Source organism: Oncorhynchus gorbuscha, unplaced genomic scaffold (genome assembly GCF_021184085.1).
Source record: "Oncorhynchus gorbuscha isolate QuinsamMale2020 ecotype Even-year unplaced genomic scaffold, OgorEven_v1.0 Un_scaffold_717, whole genome shotgun sequence".
Lineage (NCBI taxonomy): Eukaryota > Metazoa > Chordata > Actinopteri > Salmoniformes > Salmonidae > Oncorhynchus > Oncorhynchus gorbuscha.
Window position 1 is genome coordinate 95,001 of NW_025745777.1, and position 14,686 is coordinate 109,686.

At 52.3% G+C, this 14,686-nt stretch overlaps 1 protein-coding gene across 1 annotated transcript in view; it reads left to right on the forward strand.

Annotated features, from left to right (window-relative positions):
- The window catches only part of LOC124019895 (bifunctional apoptosis regulator-like), a 44,877-nt gene that overhangs the window by 12,002 nt on the left and 18,189 nt on the right, over window positions 1-14,686 (forward strand). Inside the window, exon 4 of the mRNA XM_046335338.1 lies at window positions 8,315-8,414. Within this exon, the coding sequence (XP_046191294.1) occupies window positions 8,315-8,414 (100 nt within the window). The remainder of the gene's footprint in view (window positions 1-8,314; window positions 8,415-14,686) is intronic.

Genomic DNA, 14,686 nt, shown 5'->3' on the forward strand with positions numbered 1-14,686 from the left:
GAGGTACTGTACTAACACACTCAGAGCCTGCTGGCTCTATCAGAGGTACTGTACTAACACACTCAGAGCCTGCTGGCTCTATCAGAGGTACTGTACTAACACACTCAGAGCCTGCTGGCTCTATCAGAGGTACTGTACTAACACACTCAGAGCCTGCTGGCTCTATCAGAGGTACCATACTAACACACTCAGAGCCTGCTGGCCTATTTGAGATTGCTCAAAGTAGCCACCCTTTGCCTTGTTGACAGCTTTGCACACTCTTGGCATTCTCTCAACCAGCTTCATGAGGTAGTCACCTGGAAGGCATTTCAATTAACATGTGTGGCTTGTTAAAAGTTCATTTGTGGAATGTATTTCCTCAATGCGTTTGAGACAATCAGTTGTGTTGTGACAAGGTAGGGTTGGTATACAGAAGACAGACCTATTTGGTAAAAGACCATGTCCATATTATGACGACAACAGCTCAAATAAGCAAAGAGAAACGACAGTCCATCATTACTTTAAGACATGAAGGTCCGTCAACTCAGAAAATATCAAGAACTTTGAAAGTTTCTTCAAGTGCAGTCGCAAAAACCATCAAGCGCTATGATAAAACTGTCTCATGAGGACTGCCACAGGAAAGGAAGACACAGTTACCTCTGCTGCAGAGGATAAGTTCATTAGAGTTACCTGGCTCAGAAAACGGCAATTAACTGCACCTCAGATTGCAGTCTAAATAAATGCTTCATAGTTCAGGTAACAGACACATCTCAACATCAACTGTTCAGAGGAGACTGCGTGAATCAGGCCTTCAAGGTTGAATTGCTGCAAAGAAACCACTACTAAAGGACACCAATGAGAAGAAAAGCCTTGTTGGGCCAAGAAACATGAGCCATGGACATTAGACTGGTGGAAATCTGTCCTTTGGTCTGAATTTAGATTTTTGGTTCCAACCGCCATGTCTTTGTGAGGCGCAGAGTAGGTGAACGGATGATCTCCGAATGTGTGGTTCCCACCGTGAAGCATGGAGGAGGTGTGATGGTTCTTTGCTGGTGACACTGTCAGTGATTTATTTAGAATTCAAGACACACTTAACCAGCATGGCTTCTACAGCATTCTGCAGTGATACGCCATCCCATCTAGTTTGCACATCACTTGTTTTTCAACAGGACAGTGACCCAACACACCTCCAGGCTGTGTAAGGCTATTTGACCAAGAAAGAAGGTGATGGAGTGCTGCATCAGATGACCTGGCCTCCATAATCACCCAACCTCAACCCAACTGAGATGGTTTGTCTGTATAACACCCCTAATTTGTCACAACACAACTGATTGGCTCAAAATGCATTAAGAAGGAAAGAAATTCCACAAATTAACTTTTAACAAGGCACACCTGTTAATTGAAATGCATTCCAGGTGACTACCTCATGAGGCTGGTTGAGAGAATGCCAAGAGTGTGCAGGGCTGTCTTTGGGGCAAGGGGTGGCAACTTTGAAGAATCTCAAATATAAAATATATTTCCATTTAACACTTTTTTTGGTTACTACATGATTCCATGTGTTATTCCATAGTTTTGATGTCTTTACTATTATTCTACAATGTATAATTATTATTTTTTTAAATGAAGAAACTCATTCAAGGTCCAAACTTTTGACTGGTACTGTATATATATGTATAATATAATATATGCCATTTAGCAGACTCTTTTATCCAAAGCGACTTACAGTCATGTGTGCATACATTCTACGTATGGGTGGTCGCGGGGATCGAACCCACTACCCTGGTGTTACAAACGCCATGCTCTACCAACTGAGCTACAGAAGGACCCACAACTGTATGTTATGTATATGTACACCTCAGATTGCTTTTGACTGGTACTGTATATATATGTATGTTATGTATATATACACACAGTGCCTTCGGAAAGTATTCAGACCTATTGACTTACTCCACATTTTGTTAGGTTACAGCCTTAATCTAAAATTGATGAAATTGTTTATTTTCCCCCGTGATAGTTTTTTAATAATAAATTAACATTTACATATGTTTTCAGACCCTCTACTCGGTACTTTGTTGATGCTGTAATCGCTACCAAAGGTGCCTCGAGTCTCCATGTGAATGATGGCACACCTGTATTTGGGGAGTTTCTCCCATTCTTCTCTGTAGATCCTCTCAAGCTCTGTCAGGTTGGATGGGAAGCGTCGCTGCACAGCTATTTCAGGTCTCTCCAGAGATGCTAGATCAGGTTCAAGTCCGGTCTCTGGCAGGGCCACTCAAGGACATTCAGAGACTTGCCCAAAAGCCACTCCTGCGTTGTCTTGGCTGTGTGCTTTAGGGTCGTTGTCCCTTTGGAAGATGAACCTTTGCCCCAGTCTGACAACCTGCTCCAGAGCGCTCAGGATTTCATCAAGGATCTCTCTCTGTACTTTGCTCCGTACATCTTTGCCTTGATCCTGACTAGTCTCCCTGCCGCTGAAAAACAGCATGATGCTGCCACCACCATGCTTCACCGTAGGGATGGTGCCAGGTTTCCTCCAGACATGATGCTTGGCATTTAGGCCAAGGAGTTCGTTTCATCAGACCAAAGAATCATGTTTCATCAGGTCTGAGAGTCTTTAGGTGCCTTTTGGCAAACTCCAAGCGGGCTGTCATGTGTCTTTTACTGAAGAGTGGCTTCTGTCTGACCACTCCACCATAAAGGCCTGATTGGTGGAGTGCTGCAGAGATGGTTGTCCTTCTGGAAGGTTCTCCCATCTCCACAGAGGAACTCTGGAGCTCTGTCAGAGTGACCATCAGGTTCTTGGTTACCTCCTTGACCAAGGTCCTTCTCCCGACTGCTCAATTTGGCCGGGCGGCCAGCTCTAGGGAGAGTCTTGGTGGTTCCAAACGTCTTTCATTTAAGAATGATGGAGACCACTGTTTTCGAAGGGACCTTCAATGCTGCTGAAATGTTTTTGTACCCTTCCCGAAATCTGTGCCTCGATGCAATCCTGTCTCTGAGCTCTACGGCCAATTCCTTCGACCTCATGACTTGGTTTTTACTCTGACATTCACTGTCAACTGTGGGACGTTATATAGACAGGTGTGTGCCTTTCCCAATCATGTCCAATCAATTGAATTTACCACAGGTAGACTCCAATCAAGTTGTAGAAACCTGTCAAGGATGATCAATGGAAACAGGATGCACCTGAGCTCAATTTTGAGTCTCATATTCTCATAGCAAAGGGTCTGAATACTTATGTAAATAAGGTATTTCAGTTTATTATTATTTTTTTGCAAACATTTCTAAACCTATTTTATCTTTGTCATTATGGGGTATTGTGATGTCATTATGGGGTATTGTGATGTCATTATGGGGTATTGTGTGTAGATTGATGAGGAAAATATTTTATTTAATCCTTTTTAGAATAAGGCTGTAACATAACAATGTGGGAAAATGGGAAGGGGTCTGAATACTTTCTGAATGCACTGTATCTACAGAAGCATGTAGACACTCCTTCCAATTAGTGGATTCGACCACACCTGTTGCTGACAGGTGTATATCCTAGATCAGCACTTCTACTCTGAGATGCTTGGTAGATGCTTGGTATACAGCCAGGAAACCCCTGGCTGTATAAATATGTTGCTCATACCTAGGGCCCCTCTGTTACCGGTCTGTAGCATGTCTGTTACCGGTCTGTCTGTTACCGGTCTGTAGCATGTCTGTTGCCGGTCTGTAGCATGTCTGCTACCGGTCTGTAACCAGTCTGCTACCGGTCTGTAACCAGTCTGTTACCGGTCTGTTACCAGTCTGTTACCGGTCTGTAGCATGTCTGTAGCCGGTCTGTTACCGGTCTGTAGCATGTCTGTTACCGGTCTGTAGCCGGTCTGTTACCGGTCTGTAGCATGTCTGTTACCGGTCTGTAGCATGTCTGTTACCGGTCTGTAGCATGTCTGTTACCGGTCTGTAGCATGTCTGTTACCGGTCTGTAGCATGTCTGTTACCGGTCTGTAGCATGTACATTTACATTTAAGTCATTTAGCAGACTCTCTTATCCAGAGCGACTTACAAATTGGTGCATTCACCTTATGACATCCAGTGGAACAGTCACTTTACAATAGTGCATCTAAAACTTAAGGGGGGGGGGTGAGAGGGATTACTTATCCTATCCTAGGTATTCCTTAAAGAGGTGGGGTTTCAGGTGTCTCCGGAAGGTGGTGATTGACTCCGCTGTCCTGGCGTCGTGAGGGAGTTTGTTCCACCATTGGGGGGCCAGGGCAGCGAACAGTTTTGACTGGGCTGAGCGGGAGCTGTACTTCCTCAGTGGTAGGGAGGCGAGCAGGCCAGAGGTGGATGAACGCAGTGCCCTTGTTTGGGTGTAGGGCCTGATCAGAGCCTGGAGGTACTGAGGTGCCGTTCCCCTCACAGCTCCGTAGGCAAGCACCATGGTCTTGTAGCGGATGCGAGCTTCAACTGGAAGCCAGTGGAGAGAACGGAGGAGCGGGGTGACGTGAGAGAACTTGGGAAGGTTGAACACCAGACGGGCTGCGGCGTTCTGGATGAGTTGAAGGGGTTTAATGGCACAGGCAGGGAGCCCAGCCAACAGCGAGTTGCAGTAATCCAGACGGGAGATGACAAGTGCCTGGATTAGGACCTGCGCCGCTTCCTGTGTGAGGCAGGGTCGTACTCTGCGGATGTTGTAGAGCATGAACCTACAGGAACGGGCCACCGCCTTGATGTTGGTTGAGAACGACAGGGTATTGTCCAGGATCACGCCAAGGTTCTTGGCGCTCTGGGAGGAGGACACAATGGAGTTGTCAACCGTGATGGCGAGATCATGGAACGGGCAGTCCTTCCCCGGGAGGAAGAGCAGCTCCGTCTTGCCGAGGTTCAGCTTGAGGTGGTGATCCGTCATCCACACTGATATGTCTGCCAGACATGCAGAGATGCGATTCGCCACCTGGTCATCAGAAGGGGAAAAGGAGAAGATTAATTGTGTGTCGTCTGCATAGCAGTGATAAGAGAGACCATGTGAGGTTATGACAGAGCCAAGTGACTTGGTGTATAGCGAGAATAGGAGAGGGCCAAGAACAGAGCCCTGGGGGACACCAGTGGTGAGAGCGCGTGGTGAGGAGACAGATTCTCGCCACGCCACCTGGTAGGAGCGACCTGTCAGGTAGGACGCAATCCAAGCGTGGGCTGCGCCGGAGATGCCCAACTCGGAGAGGGTGGAGAGGAGGATCTGATGGTTCACAGTATCGAAGGCAGCCGATAGATCTAGAAGGATGAGAGCAGAGGAGAGTTAGCTTTAGCAGTGCGGAGCGCCTCCGTGATACAGAGGAGAGCAGTCTCAGTTGAATGACTAGTCTTGAAACCTGACTGATTTGGATCAAGAAGGTCATTCAGAGAGAGATAGCGGGAGAGCTGGCCAAGGACGGCACGTTCAAGAGTTTTGGAGAGAAAAGAAAGAAGGGATACTGGTCTGTAATTGTTGACATCGGAGGGATCGAGTGTAGGTATTTTCAGAAGGGGTGCAACTCTCGCTCTCTTGAAGACGGAAGGGACGTAGCCAGCGGTCAGGGATGAGTTGATGAGCGAGGTGAGGTAAGGGAGAAGGTCTCCGGAAATGGTCTGGAGAAGAGAGGGGGGGATAGGGTCAAGCGGGCAGGTTGTTGGGCGGCCGGCCGTCACAAGACGCGAGATTTCATCTGGAAAGAGAGGGGAGAAAGAGGTCAGAGCACAGGGTAGGACAGTGTGAGCAGAACCAGCGGTGTCGTTTGACTTAGCAAACGAGGATCGGATGTCGTCGACCTTCTTTTCAAAATGGTTGACGAAGTCATCTGCAGAGAGGGAGGGGGGGGGATTCAGGAGGGAGGAGAAGGTGGCAAAGAGCTTCCTAGGGTTAGAGGCAGATGCTTGGAATTTAGCGTGGTAGAAAGTGGCTTTAGCAGCAGAGACAGAGGAGGAAAATGTAGAGAGGAGGGAGTGAAAGGATGCCAGGTCCGCAGGGAGGCGAGTTTTCCTCCATTTCCGCTCGGCTGCCCGGAGCCCTGTTCTGTGAGCTCGCAATGAGTCATCGAGCCACGGAGCGGGAGGGGAGGACCGAGCCGGCCTGGAGGATAGGGGACATAGAGAGTCAAGGGATGCAGAGAGGGAGGAGAGGAGGGTTGAGGAGGCAGAATCAGGAGATAGGTGGGAGAAGGTTTGAGCGGAGGGAAGAGATGATAGGATGGAAGAGGAGAGAGTAGCGGGGAGAGAGAGCGAAGGTTGGGACGGCGCGATACCATCCGAGTAGGGGCAGTGTGGGAGGTGTTGGATGAGAGCGAGAGGGAAAAGGATACAAGGCAGTGGTCGGAGACTTGGAGGGGAGTTGCAATGAGGTTAGTGGAAGAACAGCATCTAGTAAAGATGAGGTCAGGCGTATTGCCTGCCTTGTGAGTAGGGGGGGAAGGTGAGAGGGTGAGGTCAAAAGAGGAGAGGAGTGGAAAGAAGGAGGCAGAGAGGAAAGAGTCAAAGGTAGACGTGGGGAGGTTAAAGTCGCCCAGAACTGTGAGAGGTGAGCCGTCCTCAGGAAAGGAGCTTATCAAGGCATCAAGCTCATTGATGAACTCTCCGAGGAACCTGGAGGGCGATAAATGATAAGGATGTTAAGCTTGAAAGGGCTAGTAACTGTGACAGCATGGAATTCAAAGGAGGCGATAGACAGATGGGTAAGGGGAGAAAGAGAGAATGACCACTTGGGAGAGATGAGGATCCCGGTGCCACCACCCCGCTGACCAGACGCTCTCGGGGTGTGCAAGAACACGTGGGCGGACAAAGAGAGAGCAGTAGGAGTAGCAGTGTTGTCTGTGGTGATCCATGTTTCCGTCAGTGCCAAGAAGTCGAGGGACTGGAGGGAGGCATAGGCTGAGATGAACTCTGCCTTGTTGACCGCAGATTGGCAGTTCCAGAGGCTACCGGAGACCTGGAACTCCACGTGGGTCGTGCGCGCTGGGACCACCAGAGTAGGGTGGCCGCGGCCACGTGGTGTGGAGCGTTTGTATGGTCTGTGCAGAGAGGAGAGAACAGGGATAAACAGACACATAGTTGACAGGCTACAGAAGAGGCTACGCTAATGCAAAGGAGATTGGAATGACAAGTGGACTACACGTCTCGAATGTTCAGAAAGTTGAGCTACGTAGCAAGAATCTTATTGACTAAAATGATTAAAATGATACAGTACTGCTGAAGTAGGCCAGCTGGCAGTGGGTGCGTTGTTGACACTACACTAATCAAGTCGTTCCGTTGAGTGTAATAGTTTCTGCAGTGTTGCTATTCGGGGGCTAGCTGGCTAGCAAGTAGTGTTGTTTACGTTACGTTGCGTTAAAACAACGACAATAGCTGGCTAGCTAACCTAGAAAATCGCTCTAGACTACACAGTTATCTTTGATACAAAGACGGCTATGTAGCTAGCTACGATCAAACAAATCAAACCGTTGTACTGTAATGAAATGAAGTGAAAATGTGATACTACCTGTGAATGCGACCGGGTTGTTGAGTTCTATACAGAAGACGTTGGCTAGCGTTGGCTAGCTAGCAGAGTCACCTACGTTAAGGACGACAAATAGCTGACTAGCTAACCTCGGTAAATTAAGATAATCACTCTAAGACTACACACTCTAAACCTAAACAACACAATTATCTTGGATACGATGATACGAAGACAGCAAAGACAGCTATGTAGCTAGCTAACACTACACTAATCAAGTCGTTCAGTTGAGTGTAATAGTTTCTCCAGTGCAGCTAATCAGTGGACGTTAGCTAGCTGGCTAGTGAAGACTACGTTAGGACGGCGAAATACGATAATTACGCAATTATCTTTGATACAAAGACGGCTATGTAGCTAGCTGAGAAGAAATTGCTAAGATTAGACAAATCAAACTGTTGTGCTATAATGAAATATAATGAAAAAGTTATACTACCCGCGGGAGCGAAGTGCAGATGCGACCACTCGCTCCAACCAGCATGTCTGTTACCGGTCTGTAGCATGTCTGTTACCGGTCTGTAGCATATTTGTTACCGGTCTGTAGCATGTCTGTTACCGGTCTGTAGCATGTCTGTTACCGGTCTGTAGCATGTCTGTTACCGGTCTGTAGCATGTCTGTTACCGGTCTGTAGCATGTCTGTAGCATGTCTGTTACCTGTCTGTAGCATGTCTGTTACCGGTCTGTGTCTAACCTGTCTGTCTGTGTCTAACCTGTCTGTCTGTGTCTAACCTGTCTGTCTGTGTCTAACCTGTCTGTCTGTGTCTAACCTGTCTGTCTGTAACCTGTCTGTCTGTCTGTAACCTGTCTGTCTGTGTGTAACCTGTCTGTAGGTATGGTGATCAGGCAGCCAGAGGAATCCCCAAGACCAGTCCTGGTAGAGGAGCAGGAGGGTTCTTCTCTGGAGTTCTCACTGCACTCACCTGTGTCGCGGTAAGAGAGAGGGAGGGGGTTTGGGAGAGGTAAGAGAGAGGGAGGGAGGGGGTTTGGGAGAGGTAAGAGAGAGGGAGGGAGGGGGTTTGGGAGAGGTAAGAGAGAGGGAGGGAGGGGGTTTGGGAGAGGTAAGAGAGAGGGAGGGAGGGGTTTGAGAGAGGTAAGAGAGAGGGAGGGAGGGGGTTTGAGAGAGGTAAGAGAGAGGAGGGAGGGGGTTTGGGAGAGGTAAGAGAGAGAGGGAGGGGTTTGGGAGAGGTAAGAGAGAGAGGGAGGGGGTTTGGGAGAGGTAAGAGAGAGAGAGGGAGGGGTTTGGGAGAGGTAAGAGAGAGAGAGGGAGGGGGTTTGGGAGAGGTAAGAGAGAGAGAGGGAGGGGGTTTGGGAGAGGTAAGAGAGAGAGAGGGGGGGTTTGGGAGAGGTAAGAGAGAGAGGGAGGGGGTTTGGGAGAGGTAAGAGAGAGAGAGGGAGGGGTTTGGGAGAGGTAAGAGAGAGAGAGGGGAGGGGGTTTGGGAGAGGTAAGAGAGAGAGAGGGGGGGTTTTGGGAGAGGTAAGAGAGAGAGAGGGAGGGGGGTTTGGGAGAGGTAAGAGAGAGAGAGGGAGGGGGTTTGGGAGAGGTAAGAGAGAGAGGGGAGGGGTTTGGGAGAGGTAAGAGAGAGAGAGGAGGGGGTTTGGGAGAGGTAAGAGAGAGAGAGGGAGGGGTTTGGGAGAGGTAAGAGAGAGAGGGGAGGGGGGGTTTGGGAGAGGTAAGAGAGAGAGAGGGGGGGTTTGGGAGAGGTGAGGGAGGGAGGGGGTTTGGGAGAGGTGAGGGAGGGAGGGGTTTGGGAGAGGTAAGAGAGAGGGAGGGGTTTGGGAGAGGTGAGGGAGGGGGTTTGGGAGAGGTGAGGGAGGGAGGGGGTTTGGGAGAGGTGAGGGAGGGAGGGGGTTTGGGAGAGGTGAGGGAGGGGTTTGGGAGAGGTAAGAGAGAGGAGGGGTTTGGGAGAGGTAAGAGAGGGGGAGGGTTTGGGAGAGGTAAGAGAGAGGGGGGTTTGGGAGAGGTAAGAGAGAGGGAGGGGGTTTGAGAGAGGGAGGGGGTTTGGGAGAGGTAAGAGAGGGGGGGGGTTTGAGAGAGGGAGGGGGTAAGAGAGAGGGAGGGGTAAGAGAGAGGGGGGGTAAGAGAGAGGGGAGGGGTTTGGGAGAGGTAAGAGAGAGGGAGGGGGTTTGGGAGAGGTAAGAGAGAGGGAAGGGGTTTGGGAGAGGTAAGAGAGGGGAAGGGGTTTGGGAGAGGTAAGAGAGAGGGAGGGGGTTTGGGAGAGGTAAGAGAGGGAGGGGGTTTGGGAGAGGTAAGAGAGAGGGGGGGTTTGGGAGAGGTAAGAGGGAGGGAGGGGGTTTGGGAGAGGTAGAGAGGGAGGGGGTTTGAGAGGGGAGGGGGTTTGGGAGAGGTAAGAGAGAGGGGAGGGGGTTTGGGAGAGGTAAGAGAGAGGAAGGGGTTTGGGAGAGGTAAGAGAGAGGGAGGGGGTTTGAGAGAGGGAGGGGGTTTGGGAGAGGTAAGAGAGAGGGAGGGGGTAAGAGAGAGGGAGGGGGTTTGGGAGAGGTAAGAGAGAGGAGGGGGTTTGGGAGAGGTAAGAGAGGGGAAGGGGTTTGGGAGAGGTAAGAGAGGGAAGGGGTTTGGGAGAGGTAAGAGAGAGGAGGGGGTTTGGGAGAGGTAAGAGGGAGGGAGGGGGTTTGGGAGAGGTAAGAGAGAGGGGGGGTTTGGGAGAGGTAAGAGAGAGGGAGGGGTAAGAGAGAGGGAGGGGGTTTGGGAGAGGTAAGAGAGAGGGAAGGGGTTTGGGAGAGGTAAGAGAGAGGGAAGGGGTTTGGGAGAGGTAAGAGAGAGGGAGGGGGTTTGGGAGAGGTAAGAGAGAGGGGGGGTTTGGGAGAGGTAAGAGAGAGGAGGGGGTTTGGGAGAGGTAAGAGGGAGGGAGGGGGTTTGGGAGAGGTAAGAGGGAGGGAGGGGGTTTGGGAGAGGTAAGAGAGAGGGAGGGGGTTTGAGAGAGGGAGGGGGTTTGGGAGAGGTAAGAGAGGGAGGGGGTTTGAGAGAGGGAGGGGGTTTGGGAGAGGTAAGAGAGAGGGAGGGGTTTGGGAGAGGTAAGAGAGAGGGAAGGGGTTTGGGAGAGGTAAGAGAGGGAAGGGGTTTTGGAGAGGTAAGAGAGAGGGAGGGGGTTTGGGAGAGGTAAGAGAGAGGGAGGGGTTTGGGAGAGGTAAGAGAGAGGGAGGGGGGTTTGGGAGAGGTAAGAGAGAGGAGGGGGTTTGGGAGAGGTAAGAGAGAGGGAGGGGGTTTGGGAGAGGTAAGAGAGAGGGAGGGGGTTTGGGAGAGGTAAGAGAGAGGGAGGGGGTTTGGGAGAGGTAAGAGAGAGGAGGGGGTTTGGGAGAGGTAAGAGAGAGGGAGGGGGTTTGGGAGAGGTAAGAGAGAGGGAGGGGGTTTGGGAGAAGTGAGAGAGAGGGAGGGGGTTTGGGAGAGGTGAGAGAGAGGGAGGGGGGTTTGGGAGAGGTGAGAGAGAGGGAGGGGGTTTGGGAGAGGTGAGAGAGAGGGAGGGGGTTTGGGAGAGGTGAGAGAGAGGGGGTTTTGGGAGAGGTGAGAGGGAGGGAGGGGGTTTGGGAGAGAGGGAGGGGGTTTGGGAGAGGTAAGAGAGAGAGAGGGAGGGGTTTGGGAGAGGTAAGAGAGAGAGAGGGAGGGGGTTTGGGAGAGGTAAGAGAGAGAGAGGGGGGGTTTGGGAGAGGTAAGAGAGAGAGAGGAGGGGGGTTTGGGAGAGAGAGGGAGGGGGTTTGGGAGAGGTAAGAGAGAGGGGGGGGGGTTTGGGAGAGGTAAGAGAGAGAGGGAGGGGTTTGGGAGAGGTAAGAGAGAGAGAGGGAGGGGTTTGGGAGAGGTAAGAGAGAGAGAGGGAGGGGGTTTGGGAGAGGTAAGAGAGAGAGGGAGGGGGTTTGGGAGAGGTAAGAGAGAGAGGGAGGGGTTTGGGAGAGGTAAGAGAGGGGAGGGGTTTGAGAGAGGGAGGGGTTTGGGAGAGGTAAGAGAGAGGGAGGGGGTAAGAGAGAGGGAGGGGGTTTGGGAGAGGTAAGAGAGGGAGGGAGGGGTTTGGGAGAGGTAAGAGAGGGAGGGAGGGGGTTTGGGAGAGGGAGGAGAGAGGGAGGGAGGGGGTTTGGGAGAGGGAGGAGAGAGGGAGGGAGGGGGTTTGGGAGAGGTAAGAGAGAGGAGGGAGGGGGTTTGGGAGAGGGAGGGAGGGGTTTGGGAGAGATCAGAGAGAGGGAGGGAGGGGGTTTGATGGGGAGAGATCAGAGAGAGTGGGTTTGATGGGGAGAGGTCAGAGAGAGAGTGGGTTTGATGGGGAGAGGTCAGAGAGAGTGGGTTTGGTGGGGAGAGGTCAGAGAGGTCAGAGGGAGTGGGTTTGATGGGGAGAGGTCAGAGAGAGGGGGTTTGATGGGGAGAGGTCAGAGAGAGGGGGGTTTGATGGGGAGAGGTCAGAGAGAGGGAGGGGGTTTGATGGGGAGAGGTCAGAGAGAGAGGGGGTTTGATGGGGAGAGGTCAGAGAGAGGGAGGGGTTGATGGAGAGAGGTCAGAGAGGGGGGGGGTTGATGGGGAGAGGGAGGGGTTTGATGGGGAGAGGTCAGAGAGGGAGGGGTTTGATGGGGAGAGGTCAGAGAGAGTGGGTTTGATGGGGAGAGGTCAGAGAGAGTGGGTTTGGTGGGGAGAGGTCAGAGAGGTCAGAGAGGAGTGGGTTTGATGGGGAGAGGTCAGAGAGAGTGGGTTTGATGGGGAGAGGTCAGAGAGAGGGGGGTTTGATGGGGAGAGGTCAGAGAGGTCAGAGAGAGGGGGGTTTGATGGGGAGAGGTCAGAGAGAGGGAGGGGGTTTGATGGGGAGAGGTCAGAGAGAGAGGGAGGGGTTTGATGGGGAGAGGTCAGAGAGAGGGAGGGGTTTGATGGGGAGAGGTCAGAGAGAGGGAGGGGGTTTGATGGGGAGAGGTCAGAGAGAGGGAGGGGTTTGATGGGGAGAGGTCAGAGAGAGGGGGTTTGATGGGGAGAGGTCAGAGAGAGGGAGGGGGTTTGATGGGGAGAGGTCTGAGAGAGAGGTCAGAGAGAGAGTGGGTTTGATGGGGAGAGGTCAGAGAGAGGTCAGAGAGAGAGAGGGGGTTTGATGGGGAGAGGTCAGAGAGAGAGGTCAGAGAGAGGGGGGTTTGATGGGGAGAGGTCAGAGAGGGGGGTTTGATGGGGAGAGGTCAGAGAGCGAGGGAGGGGGGTTTGATGGGGAGAGGTCAGAGAGAGAGGGAGGGGGTTTGATGGGGAGAGGTCAGAGAGAGAGGGAGGGGGTTTGATGGGGAGAGGTCAGAGAGAGAGGGGGTTTGATGGGGAGAGGTCAACGGGAAGGAGTCAGCCAGGAGTGATTGTAGTGTGGGGGGGCGGGAATTATTGTAGTGTGGGGGGGGACAGGAATGATTGTAGTGGGGGGGGGGGGGGGCAGGAATGATTGTAGTGTGGGGGGGCAGGAATGATTGTAGTGTGGGGGGGGCAGGAATGATTGTAGTGTGTGGGGGGGACAGGAATGATTGTAGTGTGGGGGGGGGACAGGAATGATTGTAGTGTGGGGGGGGGGACAGGAATGATTGTAGTGTGGGGGGGGACAGGAATCATTGTAGTGTGGGGGGACAGGAATGATTGTAGTGTGGGGGGGGGGGCAGGAATGATTGTAGTGTGGGGGGGGGCAGGAATGATTGTAGTGTGGGGGGGCAGGAATGATTGTAGTGGGGGGGGCAGGAATGATTGGAGTGTGGGGGGGGGCAGGAATGATTGTAGTGTGGGGGGGGGGCAGGAATGATTGTAGTGTGTGGGGGGTCGGGACAGGAATGATTGTAGTGTGTGGGGGGTCGGGACAGGAATGATTGTAGTGTGTGGGGGGGACAGGAATGATTGTAGTGTGGGGGGGACAGGAATGATTGTAGTGTGTGGGGGGGGACAGGAATGATTGTAGTGTGGGGGGGGCAGGAATGATTGTAGTGTGTGGGGGGGGACAGGAATGATTGTAGTGTGTGGGGGGGGACAGGAATGATTGTAGTGTGTGTGGGGGGGGGACAGGAATGATTGTAGTGTGTGTGGGGGGGGGGGACAGGAATGATTGTAGTGTGTGTGGGGGGGGGGACAGGAATGATTGTAGTGTGTGTGGGGGGGGACAGGAATGATTGTAGTGTGTGTGGGGGGGGGGGACAGGAATGATTGTAGTGTGGGGGGGACAGGAATGATTGTAGTGTGGGGGGGACAGGAATGATTGTAGTGTGGGGGGGACAGGAATGATTGTAGTGGGGGGGGCAGGAATGATTGTAGTGGGGGGGCAGGAATGATTGTAGTGTGTGGGGGGACAGGAATGATTGTAGTGTGTGTGGGGGTACAGGAATGATTGTAGTGTGTGGGGGGTACAGGAATGATTGTAGTGTGGGGGGGGACAGGAATGATTGTAGTGTGTGTGGGGGGACAGGAATGATTGTAGTGTGTGTGGGGGGGGGACAGGAATGATTGTAGTGTGGGGGGACAGGAATGATTGTAGTGTGTGGGGGGACAGGAATGATTGTAGTGTGTGGGGGGGGGACAGGAATGATTGTAGTGTGGGGGGACAGGAATGATTGTAGTGTGGGGGGGGGGACAGGAATGATTGTAGTGTGGGGGGGGGGGACAGGAATGATTTTAGTGTGGGGGGGACAGGAATGATTGTAGTGTGTGGGGGGACAGGAATGATTGTAGTGTGTGGGGGGGACAGGAATGATTGTAGTGTGTGGGGGGGACAGGAGTGATTGTAGTGTGTGGGGGGGGGGACAGGAATGATTGTAGTGTGTGGGGGGGGGGACAGGAATGATTGTAGTGTGTGGGGGCAGGAATTGCTTGTAGTGTGGGGGGGCAGGAATGATTGTAGTGTGGGGGGGACAGGAATGATTGTAGTGTGTGTGGGGGGGGGACAGGAATGATTGTAGTGTGTGTGGGGGGGGGGCAGGAATGATTGTAGTGTGGGGGGCAGGAATGATTGTAGTGTGGGGGGGACAGGAATGATTGTAGTGTGTGTAGGGGGACAGGAATGATTGTAGTGTGTGTAGGGGGACAGGAATGATTGTAGTGTGTGGGGGGGGGGGGGCAGGAATGATTGTAGTGTGGGGGGGGTAGGAATGATTGTAGTGTGGGGGGGGACAGGAATGATTGTAGTGTGGGGGGGACAGGAATGATTGTAGTGTGGGGGGACAGGAATGATTGTAGTGTGGGGGGGGGGGCAGGAATGATTGTAGTG